This window comes from Paroedura picta, chromosome 10, assembly GCF_049243985.1.
Source record: "Paroedura picta isolate Pp20150507F chromosome 10, Ppicta_v3.0, whole genome shotgun sequence".
Classification (NCBI taxonomy): domain Eukaryota; kingdom Metazoa; phylum Chordata; class Lepidosauria; order Squamata; family Gekkonidae; genus Paroedura; species Paroedura picta.
In genome coordinates, this window is record NC_135378.1 from 4,302,458 (window position 1) to 4,315,274 (window position 12,817).

General features: G+C 48.0%; 2 protein-coding genes across 11 annotated transcripts in view; one reads left to right on the forward strand and one right to left on the reverse strand.

Annotated features, from left to right (window-relative positions):
* EVC (EvC ciliary complex subunit 1) overlaps window positions 1–12,411 on the reverse strand; it is a 122,280-nt gene extending 109,869 nt beyond the window's left edge. For 4 of the 7 annotated variants that reach the window (XM_077300729.1, XM_077300728.1, XM_077300727.1 and 1 more), the window contains exons 1-4: window positions 12,232–12,411; window positions 11,174–11,299; window positions 4,104–4,187; window positions 1,719–1,954 (exon numbers count right to left, since the gene is read on the reverse strand). In XM_077300729.1, coding sequence (XP_077156844.1) covers window positions 1,719–1,954; window positions 4,104–4,187; window positions 11,174–11,299; window positions 12,232–12,411 — 626 coding nt within the window. Of the gene's footprint in view, window positions 1–1,718; window positions 1,955–4,103; window positions 4,188–11,173; window positions 11,300–11,603; window positions 12,068–12,231 lie in introns of those variants that run through there. The other 3 variants (XM_077300732.1, XM_077300731.1, XM_077300730.1) reach the window with 2 other exon arrangements.
* Window positions 12,412–12,556: 145 nt separating this feature from the next.
* EVC2 (EvC ciliary complex subunit 2) overlaps window positions 12,557–12,817 on the forward strand; it is a 90,699-nt gene continuing 90,438 nt past the window's right edge. For all 4 annotated transcript variants that reach the window (XM_077300720.1, XM_077300723.1, XM_077300721.1 and 1 more), the window contains exon 1: window positions 12,557–12,802. In XM_077300720.1, coding sequence (XP_077156835.1) covers window positions 12,557–12,802 — 246 coding nt within the window. The remainder of the gene's footprint in view (window positions 12,803–12,817) is intronic.

The following is a 12,817-nucleotide window of genomic DNA, read 5'->3' on the forward strand; positions in this document are numbered from 1 at the left end:
TTCCATGGAGGTTCAGGTCATCAAAGTAGGCCTTTTGGTATTTTCCATCTGCGCCAAGTGCAGCAACTAGCGCCCTATCTGTCCTCCGACCACCTGGCCACAGTGATCCATGCAATGGTCACTTCCAGATTAGACTATATATGTTTGCCAATATATATAAAGATGGGACCCCATCAAAAGAGGGTAGGGTTGTTAATAGAAAGGAAGTCAAACTTCAGTGGCTGTAAAACAGTATCCTATTTCTTTGGAAGACACAAGAGGGCCATTCCCACCCATAACACTCTAATTCTTCCAGTAGGGAGAACACATGAAACAATATATAGATGTTGAAGATGTTACTAATTGACCAACATTTAATTTAGTTTTTCTGACCCTGCCTGTATTGATGAATATTGAAAATTTATTTCATCATGCTCTTTAAAAAGTTTCATCATCCTCTTTAAAAAGTTTTGGTTTTTATTAGAGCTGCTGGCCAGATGGCAAATATACCTTATACTGAATTCTGAGATGTCCAAACGACTTATTGTTTTGCAAATTGTATGTGTGTCATTGTATGTTATATTCCAATTGGTGACTCCTATTTTGGGTGCTAAGAGGAAATTTTATGTGTGTCCCAAGGCAACCAGGTAAAAGACTACCTTTTTACACTGAAGCAAGCAGGAATGGACAGATTTCAGCCCCTTGTCCTGACGAGGACTTACCCTGTGAACAGCAAGCCAGTAGAGGACTTGAGCTTTTCCAACATACATTAATCTTGTTACCACTCCTTGGGAAAAGTTTTTTCCTTTTTCTTTTCCCTGCACTCTGCATATGGACCAAGCTCTTGTTCTCTACATACTAAAAGGTGTGAAAGGTATATGAAGTTGCAAGCACTTTAGAATATAAGCCCTTTTGGACCTTAGATTGAGAACTTTGGAAGTGAGTGGTTCTCCTTTATTTGAACTCTAACACAGTAGCCAAACTATCAACCTGAACAGCTCTATCAGCCAAAAGAAAACGGGGCATATGTTCCTTTTTAATCTATTGGGATAACAGGGAAGTTACTGCTCACCAACCCAGCTTTTGATAATCATCCTACAATATGGTATTTCAATGTTTTTAGAATTATTTTCCTTGGTGCTGTCCTATGGAATTATTTTCCATAGGAGCTGGAGTCTCTCTCTCTCTCTCTCTCTCTCTCTCTCTCTCTCTCTCTCTCTACATGTGGTTCAAATGCTTTCAGCTTGGTGTAGTGGTTAGGAGTGCAGACTTCTAATCTGGCAAGCTGGGTTTGATTTCCTGCTCCTCCTCCACATGCAGCCAGCGGGGTGACCTTGGGCTCACCACAGCATTGATAAAGCTGTTCTGACCAAGCAGTAATGTCAGGGCTCTCTCAGCTTCACCCACCTCACAGGGTGTCTATTGTGGGAAGAGGAAAGGGAAGACGATTGGAAGCCACTTTGAGACTCCTCTGGGTAGAGAAAAGCAGCATATAAGAACCAACTCTTCTTCTTCTTCAGTAATATCAGGGCTCTCTCAGCCTCCCCTCCCTCACAGGGGGTCTGTTGTGGGGAGAGGAATGGGAAGATGAATGTAAGCCACTTTGAGACTCCTTTGGGTAGAGAAAAGTGGCATATAAGAACCAGCAGTACAGTCTTCTTCTTCCCAACAGTACAGTCTTTTTGGTCAGAGCAGAACTTCAACCAGAACAGCTGAAAACCCACATGTGCTTCTCTTACGTTTCACAGGTCAGCAGTTCAGCAAAAGAAGTCACTTTGAGGAAGGTTTGATCCTGGTATCTGTCATCACTGGCTGCAGAGGGAAGTGTGGTGGAGGAGGCACCGTCCTCTTTGGCTCCCTGGCTGAGGGACCCAAAGCTGCTTGAGGAGGACCCTTCAAGGACCTGATGGGGGAGAATGGACGGCTGCTTTCCACCTTCGTGCAGAGAGGGATTGGAGGAACCATCAGCCAAGGGCTGTGGGTAGAGCAGACAGACAGCATTGATCAGTTAAGGTTTCACCCCAAATCCTTCACCCCAAATCCTTTATAACATGGTATTTTTTTGTCTCATTTTCTGGGAAATGGATTTCATCATTCAAAGATGAAGATTAGAGAGATTCATGGAGAATTGGTCTATAAGTAGCTACTAGCCATGGTCACTCTTATGGTCATGGTCACTCTTATGCCCTAGTGTTGGCTGTCCAGAGGAACTGTTTGGCCAGTGTGTGAGACCAGATTTTGGACTAGGTGGATTATTGTTCTGATCCAGCAGGACTCTTCTTGTTCTTATGAGGGCCTCGCTCTTTCTGCCCTGTTGCTGGCCTTCCAGTGATGACCTCTATTTTTGGAGCAAAGCCATGCATTTGCAAGCTTCCTGACGGGGGACCTCTGCCATGTTTTTTGCCTCCCGGCGAAGCAGCGGAGAGGCCAGAAGAGAGAACAACCCAAACTTCTTTCCCCGCACCTTGGCTTGTTAATCAAGACAAGCCACCAATCCCTTCACAGCTGTTGTTTTGGGGACTCAAACTTCCTCCCCTCAGAGCCTCAAAATTAATTTAAAGAAACCCCAAAAGCTCTTCTGTGTTGCTATGGGGAAATGCCACATAACCAATTTGTTTTAAAAAACAACTTACACTTTTGCGTTGCTGTAGAATCACATCACAACAATGATACATTCCCTTAGATCTCTTTTCGGGATTCTCTTTATTTTCCGGTACATTTGTAATAGGCTGGCCATAGTACCTGGACCCCGATGATTGTGTGATCACAGTAAAGATTTAAAACACAGAGCATGGACACAAAGCGAATACGGAGATGGCTGTTTCATCACATGCCCCACCCTCCTTTCCCCGTTAATATCCCAGTGCCAGAAAACACACACAGGACTGTGTTTTGAGTGCTCGATCCCAAAATTACCGAGCACAATGAGAACATTTTATTTTTATTGAGGGCACGCAGCTCTGCAGTCCCGCAGCAAAATTGCTAAATTCTCGATCCAGAAATGGAGAGGGGAGAGCGGGTGCAAGGGCAGGCAAAATGCTACCAAGACTGTCGTGCATTTCTCCCTCCACACAGGCTTGCCTGTTTGTGCCCCAGATTGCAGCCTGGCAAGAAGTGGCAAATTGTGATTTTGTGATTTCCCTCATCTCAAAGCAAATCTGCCTAAAACTTGCACCAGCCCGTGCACAACCATGGGTTGCTGCCAACATCATGTGGATGCAGCATTAAAATCTGTGAGCGACGAGAGGCTGTCCAGGGGGCAAATTCCTGGTGTGGAATTGGTCTTTATGAACAATTTTAATCAAAAGCAACATCAAATCCATAGGAAATTTGTTCAGAATGGACGTCTGTTTAATCTTAAACTCCTTGTCTCTTTGACTGAAAACAAGCCTAATGCTCACCCCTCACCTCCATGTGGGGCCACGGCTTGAAAAGGGTTTCTGCAGCAAAGAGGTTTGGTGCAGATGCCACTGCAATCAATGGGGAGAGTTCAGGGAAAAGGAAGTCCAACATGAGAGGGAAGAAGCACTGTGGGGGGAGAGATTTCCTTCCACAGTTTGACGGATAATAAGGAACTCAACACAAAAAGCAGGGGAGGATAAAGAATGGAGGGGAAAGGAATTTTAAATCTTTCCTTTCCCCCATAGCAAACTTGGTAGAGGGCTTGCTTCAGAGTCCCACAAAGGAGACCTGCTGCCTTTTACGGCTGATAAGGCCATGGGAGGAAGCCGCCCTTTGGTGGCTCTTCGGGGTAGCTGAGCAATGGCTTTCCACACCACTTGCAGCCTCAGCTTCTGCTGGGGGTCGAGGGAGGCACTTTTGCACAAGCCTTGCCAGGGCCAAGTCAGGGAGGGAAGCGGGATGTTCCAGCTGTCCATTGTTCTTCCACATGGGGGATGAGTTTTCACTGGCCATGGCAGCAACACTGTCCTATCATACTCCTGTGCTATTGTGACTCTTGGGATGGCCACGTGTAGACAGGCCACTTTACAAAGCAAATGTCAACTTACTACAAACAGGGTTACCAAAATGAAATTGCATGCATGTTATCACTAATCTTCCCAGGCCTCTTTTATGTTAATAAGTCAACTTTTTCTTTTCATAAAACAATTCAAGAGATTTACCCTAAATTTTTGGTTGATCGGATAGATGACTTTCGCTTTCAGTGCAAATCCTGTCACATCAGCATGCAAAGGAGACTGGTCTTCCTACAAGGAAATAGAACACATTCTAACAAATGTGGATAGGACAACCAAATCATAGAATAATAGAGTTGGAAGGGACCTCATGGGTCATCTAGTCCAACCCCCTGCACTATGCAGGACTCTATGCATGACAAAGCTTGCTAGTTTCCATTTGTAAGTCCTCTGAGAACCTCAGGAAATATTGCTTGTACCTAGTGGCAGCACAGGCTCTGAGACATGTAACGCTGTGGCAGAGATAATAGGAAACACTCTAGTAATTCCCTCTCATTCCCTGTCAGAGTCAGGGCCATTTCGCACGGCTTCAAAGTAGCACAATGGTTGCTATTTGGAAACGCTACTAATTTGCCATAACCCACGACGTCGTAGACAATCTGCAACAATCCTGAAACCAATCAGCAAAAAGCGCTTCGTTGTGGCGCTTTCAGGGGAATCCAGAAAAGTGGATTCACCCTCCGGATAGCGATACACTCCTGCAACCAATCTGCAACAGTAGCGCTAAAGACCTGTGCGTTACCATTGTTGCTGGTTCTTCAAAGTCCCTCCCCCTGGCTCTCTCCTCCAAACTTCCGGCGAAGCGATCGCCATTTTTTTTTCTCCGAGCGAGCGGGGATAAACGCACCGGCGAGCCTCTTTCTGTTTAGAGGCTTCCCTGGCTTCAGTCCTTCACCTTTAGTCACTAAGCACAAACCACTGAAAAGCCCGTTTGCTGAAATAAAGTCCCTTTATTTTTTACAAATAAATTCAGCCGAAAATCGGGCCCGTGAGAGGGGGGGGGGATTTTTTTTTTTTATCACTCGAGGCAGCGTGCAAACGATCATACAATCAAACGACAGCTCACATTAGGCAGCTGGATGGGTCTCTCCGTAGCAACGAATCTACCTAGATTCATTGCTATGGGTCGTTTTTTTTTTTTTTTTAAACCTTTCTTAAAGGGAAAGGGGCTGTTTGGGAGCATGCTAATGGCTGCCCGTTGGCTGCTTGACGGCCAGGGGCGGGACGAGCTTGGCAATAGCGCTTCCTTTCTAGCGATTTCTGCCGAGACCGGAAGCCTGTGGGAAACGCTAAAAAACGCAACTGATTCCACTACAAAGGCAGGTATGCATAACGACGAATTCCACTATTTTAAATGGCGATTTTTCATTCCGCAAACAATTTGCAACAAAGATCCCTGTGCGAAAAGGCCCTCAGTCTGGGAATGTCAACAACCAGATACAACTGCAGAACTCAACTCAAGGACTTCAAAGTTGGGCTAGACCCAGAAGAGCATCAAATAGAAGGTCCTACTCTGTTGACCAAGCAAAGCCCAAAGGCCTGTCCAATCCACACCACCTGCCAGTCTCAGGCGCATAAGGCCTGAGATCACAAGCTACCAGGCTGCGTACTAGATTAGATATGAGTCTGATTCTGAGTCCTGCCAGAGTCTTTAATGCCCCAAAACATTTTTCTAACTCTTCTTTGAGAGTTAACCATACCAGGAATCCCCAACATTTTAAAGCCTGTAGGCAATTTGGAGTTCTGATCAAGTGTGGTGGATACAGCTATAAAATGGCTGCCAGTGCAGATGGAATTAATGTCATGGGCAGCCTCAGGCCAGTGGAGACCCCGCAGGAGAAGAGCTGAACAGCCCAGGCAGAATCCCAACACGGTGAGATGGAAGGGCAAACTGCTCACAACTCACAGCTGGAAACGCCTGCAGAAGCATCTCAGCCTTGCAGCCCACCCCCACCATCCAGCATGGCACAGGCTAAATATCATCAGGCTGTCAGCTCACCAGAGACACTTGTAGAACAACGCAAGCAGTGGTTTAGAAGCGAGCTGTGAATTAAAAGGCACAGTTAATGGCCCAACACTGCCTGCTTGAGATGGATGAGACTTCTCAGGATGAGAACTAGCATCCGCATGAAGTACTACATAAGGGCAGTTGGCCAGTCAATGACAAGCCAGTTACCAGAGGAGGCACAGCCACATGCATAGAGGAAGCCCAAAGGCAGGGAGAAGAGGAGTGATTGTCAAAAAGCACTAGAAAGAAGAGTAAGAGAAAGTAAAATCAACACTGCAACTATGAAAGACAGTTATTTTATTTTTTTACAGACTGGTCCAGTGGTAGTCAGCTGCCTGAGATGTGGTGAGCTGCCCCTTACCAGCAGTCTTCAAGCAGTGGCTGGACAAACACTTGCCAGGGATGCTTTAGACCAGGGGTAGTCAACCTGTGGTCCTCCAGACGTTCATGGCAGGGGCTCATGGGAATTGTAGTCCATGAACCTCTGGAGGACCACAGGTTGACTACCCTTGCTTTAGACCACTGGTTCCCCCTTGGCTCCCTGATCACATCCCTGGTGCCTCTCCCACCCCAGGTCTACTGCAAATTCAAAACCTACACTTCTTTTTTGGTTGTTGTGCAATGGCCACAGTTTAGTCTGGGGAAAATATATAAGTTCTTTGTAAATGTCATTTGTAAAAAGCCACTTTGGGTTCTCATGGGTGGGTGGGTGGGGGGAAGGGGAGAGAGAGAAGCAAGTAATGGAAAATCCCCTGGCCAGGAGCAAACAGAAGGCCTTTCCAGCCTCCTGAAGATGGAGACATTTGGGGATGGGTTGCCAATGCTGGGTTAAGAAATTCCTGGAGATATGGTAGAGCCTGGAAAGGACAGAGCCTGCAGTAATATGAACCCATCCAGCCCACCCTCTGAAGAGGTCGTTTTCTTCAGGAAGCTAAGCAGGGGTGACCCTGGTGACCACCGGGATGGGAGACCAACGAGGAAGTCCAGGGTCGCTACTACCCAGAGGCAGGCAATGGCAAGCCACCTTGGAACATCTCTTCCTAAGAAAATGCAGCCGCAGCAGGAAGAGACAGACTGTGCCCCTTTACTGCCCCTTTACTGCCCCCCCCCCAAATTCCTCTCCGCCCTCCTGGATCCTTCCACTGCCCCAGGGGGAATGGAAACCCTTACTTTAGACTGAGCAGGGGCTGGGACTAGATTGCCTCAGTGGAATCCACAAAAGTGGAATCCACAAAAGTGGATTCCCCCTAGAAAAACCGCTAGACTCTTGAGAACAACCTGCAACACATCCAAAAAAGACATGTGCATTCTCAGTGCAGCGGTAGAAAGCATGTCCCTCCCTAATCTCTTGCACCCGAGCTTCTGGCCATTTCCCCCCCCCTTAAACAAGCAAAAGCAACGAATAAGCGATGCTTGTTCAGCTGAAATCCCTCCACAAGCAATTGTCTGTAAAGTTTCCAAGCACAATACAGCCCCCTGTTCGACACTGCCCGTAATTTCGGCCAGAAATTGCACCGGGGGGGGGGGGGATTTTTTTAAGAACGTGTAAACGATTAAGCGCTAGCTCCCACGCCAGTGAAAAAGGTCTTTCTGATACATTGAATGAACAAATATGCGTTGCTACAGGTGCTTTCGGGTTTTTTAAAAAGTTTTTAAAGGGAAGCACGAACACAACAGTTAACTGGCTGTTTTGTTTGATTGACAGCCAAGGGTGGAAGGAAGCGCGGAAAAATATCGCCTCCTTTGTTGCAATTTCGGCAAGACCGGAAACTTGTGCGTTACAAGAACAGCGCTAGTGAAAGAGCCTTTTTTTTCGATAGAAACGGCTGTGTGCATTAACGAGACCTGCCGCTTTTGATTGCAGCACTTTTCAATAGCACACAGATATAGCAACATTCCCCCTTCAAGGATCGCTGCCTTGTTGTGGCAAGGGGGCTTGCGTAGTTCAGTGAAGCTATGAGCTATGCCGTGCAGGGCCACCCAAGACGGACAGGTCATAGCTGAGAGCTCTGACAAAAGGTGATCCACTGGAGAAGGAAATGGCAAACCACTCCACTATCTTTGCCATGAAAACTCTATGGACAGTTCCAAGAGGCATAACGATATGACGCTGGAAGATGAGCCCCTCAGGTCGGAAGGTGTCCAATCTGCTACTGGGGATGAGCAGACGGCTAGTACGAGTAGCGCCAGAATGAATGAAGCGGCTGGGCCAAAGCCGAAAGGACGCTCAGTTGTGGAAGTAACTGGTGGCGAAAAGACAGTCCGATGCTGTAAAGATTTTTATTCCATAGGAACCTGGAACGTCAGATCCATGAATCAAGGCAAGCTGGACGTGGTTAAACAAGAAATGAGAAGACTGAACATCGACATTTTAGGAATCAGTGAACTAAAATGGACAGGAATGGGTGAATTTAATTCAGATGACCATCAGGTATACTACTGTGGACAAGAATCTCGCAGAAGAAATGGAGTAGCCTTCATAATCAATAAGAGAGTAGGAAAAGCAGTCTTGGGATACAATCCCCAAAATGACAGAATGATCTCAGTTCGAATCCAAGGCAAACCATTCAACATCACAGTGATCCAGGTCTACGCCCCAACCACTGCTGCTGAAGAGGATGAAGTTGATCAGTTCTATGAAGCCCTACAACACCTTCTAGAAGCAACGCCCAAAAATGATGTGCTTATCATCATGGGGGATTGGAATGCTAAAGTAGGAAGCCAAAAGATAACCGGGATAACAGGCAAGTTTGGCCTTGGAATACAAAATGAAGCAGGGCACAGGCTGGTAGAATTTTGTCAAGAGAATACAATGGTCATAGCAAACACTCTTTTCCAATAACCCAAGAGACGACTCTACACATGGACATCACCAGACGGTCAACACAGAAATCAGATTGACTATGTGCTCTGCAGCCAAAGATGGAAAAGTTCTATCCAGTCAATAAAAACAAGACCAGGAGCTGATTGTGGTTCAGATCATGAGCTTCTTGTTGTAAAATTTAGGCTTAAATTGAAGAGAGTAGGGAAAAGCACTAGGCCACTCAGGTATGAACTAAATCATATCCCCGACGAATACACAGTGGAGGTGACAAATAGATTTAAGGAATTAGATCTGATAGACAGAGTGCCTGAAGAACTATGGACGGAGGTTCGCAACATTGTACAAGAGGTAGCGACTAAAACCATCCCAAAGAAAAAGAAATGCAAGAAATCAAAATGGCTGTCTGAGGAAGCTTTACAAATAGCTAAGGAGAGAAGGGAAGTGAAAGGCAAGGGAGAAAGAGAAAGATACACCCAATTGAATGCAGAATTCCAGAGAAAAGCTAGAAGAGATAAGAATGCCTTCTTAAATGAACAGTGCAAACAAATAGAAGAAAACAATAGAATCGGGAGGACCAGAGATCTTTTCAAGAAAATTGGAGATATTAAGAGAACGTTTCATGCAAAGATGGGTATGATAAGGGACCAAAATGGTAGGGACCTCACAGAAGCAGAAGAGATTAAACAAAGGTGGCAAAATTATACAGAAGAACTATACAAGAGCGAGCTTAACATCCCTGATGACCACAATGGGGTAGTTACTGACCTGGAGCCAGACATCCTGGAATGTGAAGTCAAATGGGCCTTAGGAAGTCTGAGCAACAATAAAGCTAGTGGTGGTGACAGCATTCCAGTTGAACTATTCAAAATCTTGAAGGACGATGCAGTAAAAGTGCTACACTCAATATGCCAGCAAATTTGGAAAACTCAACAATGGCCACAGGATTGGAAAAGGTCAGTTTACATTCCAATCCCAAAGAAGGGCAATGCCAAAGAATGTTCAAACTACCGCACCATTGCACTAATTTCTCATGCTAGCAAAGTTATGCTCAAAATCCTACAAGCTAGGCTCCAGCAATATGTGGACCGAGAACTTCCAGAAGTACAGGCAGGATTTCGAAGAGGCAGAGGAACTAGAGATCAAATTGCCAACATACGCTGGATCATGGAGAAAGCTAGGGAGTACCAGAAGAACGTCTACTTCTGCTTCATTGACTATGCTAAAGCCTTTGATTGTGTGGAGCACAACAAATTGTGGCAAGTTCTTAAAGAGATGGGAATACCAGAGCATCTTATTTGTCTCTTGAGAAATTTATATGCAGGTCAAGAAGCAACAGTGAGAACTGAACATGGAATCACTGACTGGTTCAAAATTGAGAAAGGAGTTCGGCAAGGCTGTATACTGTCGCCTTGCCTATTTAACTTGTATGCAGAGCACATCATGAGAAATGCGGGATTAGAGGAGTCACAAATTGGGATCAAGATTGCAGGGAGAAATATCAACAACCTCAGATATGCAGATGATACCACTCTAATGGCAGAAAGTGAAGAGGAACTAAAGAGCCTGTTGATGCGGGTGAAGTAGGAGAGTGCAAAAGTTGGCTTGAAACTCAACATCAAGAAAACAAAGATCATGGCATCCGGCCCTCTCAATTCCTGGCAAATAGAAGGGGAAGAAATGGAGATAGTGACAGATTTTATTTTCCTGGGCTCCAAGATCAGTGCAGATGGGGACTGCAGCAAAGAAATTAAAAGACGCTTGCTCCTGGGGAGGAAAGCTATGGCAAATCTAGAGAGCATCCTAAAAAGCAGAGATATCACCCTGCCAACAAAAGTGCGTTTAGTCAAGGCTATGGTCTTCCCAGTTGCAATGTATGGCTGTGAAAGTTGGACCATAAGGAAGGCCGAGCGTCAAAGAATTGAGGCTTTTGAACTCTGGTGCTGGAGAAGACTCTTGCGAGTCCCTTGGACTGCAAGGCGAACAAACCGGTCAGTCCTAGAGGAGATCAGCCCTGACTGCTCTTTAGAAGGCCAGATCCTGAAGATGAAACTCAAATATTTTGGCCACCTCATGAGAAGGAAGGACTCCCTGGAGAAGAGCCTAATGCTGGGAGCGATCGAGGGCAAAAGAAGAAGGGGACGACAGAGAATGAGGTGGATGGATGGAGTCACTGAAGCAGTAGGTGCAAACTTAAATGGACTCCGGGGAATGGTAGAGGGCAGGAAGGCCTGGAGGATCATTGTCCATGGGGTCGCGATGGGTCGGACACGACTTCGCACATAACAACAACATAGCAACATTGCCTGTTGCGCGGAATGGCCCCAAGTGTCAGACACCTCTAGGCAAGTGTCAGACAGCACCACCTCTAGGCTAACGGCCCAATACCTTTTCTGTGGCTGTCTGCAGTTCTGTTTCTTTCATAGCTGGTAAGGAATCATGTTCATGTTGATGTTTCTGAGCTGCAGAGTGATGGCCTTCAACCAGTCTGCGGGAGTCCTCCTTCTGAAATCCCTGGGACAAGATGATTATTTTTAGTTCCAACAGCAAGACAGTTCAACAGACTTCATCCAAAACACTTTTAAGTATCATTACTGGAATTCTACTGATAAACTGGCCAGTTTGCCAAATTATGTAAAAAGTGGACTCCTCAATATGCATGCTGCTTCTAAATGCACACGGTTCTTGAATCAGTCATCGTAGCCTGTTTCCCAGCTCTGTAACACCCCTTTGCTCATCTGTGTGGTCTAGCAGCCCCTAGTCCTTACTCAGAGTGGATCCTCTCGTGAAGGGTTGCCAGCTCCATGTTGTGAAATACCTGGGGGGTTTGGGGGTGCAGCCTGAAGAAGAGAGCCATGGAGATCACCCTCTAAAACCATCATTCAGCTGCCGTCTTCCACTGTCTGCGGCCCTTCCGCAGGGTTGTTCCACCAGGCTGATGGGCAAGACCTAAAAACCCACCGAATCTACTGGCCTCCCTGTCAGAACCCACTGACCAGCTCTACATACAATATTTTCAGGGCCCCCTCTTTCTCTCGCACAATAGGAGAGTGGGCAATTGTTCAATATCTGTTCTTAACAGCATAGCAATGTATTAATTTAAATTTATATTTTGTACTCCTGGTTTTATATGTTTTATACCTCTGCAGCAAACCGCCCTGAGTCCCACGAGAGAGTGGCTACCAACTATAATTCTAAAGAAATGGAACCTATATAAATACAACGCGTTGATACGGAGGCAGTAAGTGCCGAGAGCCTCCCTCCTTGCAGCGGGCAGGGAAAGCGGGGTATAAACACCCACTTCTTCTCCGGCTCCTTTTGAGGAGGAGGAGGAGGAGGTCAGCGCGTGTGGTCCGCAGGGCCAGCGACCCAGTCCCCGCCCCGCCGCCCGCCGGCCCCCTCGGCTACCCGGAGGGAGGAGCGCCGGGGCCTTCGGACGAGGGTACCTGGCGTCGGGGCCGGCGAGGCCGGAGCAGGGCCGCGGCGCCGCCCCCCAGCGCGACCCCCAGCAGCACAGCCAGCGTCAGCAGGCCCGCCGACGGCTGCCAGAGGCGCGCCCACAGCCGCAGCTCCACCTCCGCGCCGCACCGCCCCGACGGCGGCAGCGCCCAGTTGGCCTCGGCCATGCCCCGCGCGGGAAAGGAAGGAGAGCCGTCCAGCCGCGGAGCCGCCTCCCGCTGCCCGTCCAGGGGGGGCCGGGCGGGCCGGGCTTAGCGGGCGACTGCTTCTTCCCGGAAACTTCGCGCGGGCGGGGCGGGGCGGGGCGGGGCGATGGCCCTGCGCTGGCCGCTGTGCTGCTCGGGCGCCTGCTGCCGAGCGCCCGTCGGGCCGGCCGCTCCGCTCCCCCCGCTGCTTCCGCTGCTCCTGTTGGCGGCGGCGGCGGCGGCGGCGGGTCCCTTCGGGCGGGATCTGGAACTGGAGCGGGGGAGGGCGGGGCGGGCGCCTCGGGGCCCGGCCCCTTCCCCTGCTGCCCCCCGGCCCGAGCCCGGCTGCCCCGCGGCTGTGGGCGCGGAGCTGGTGAGTGAGCGAGCG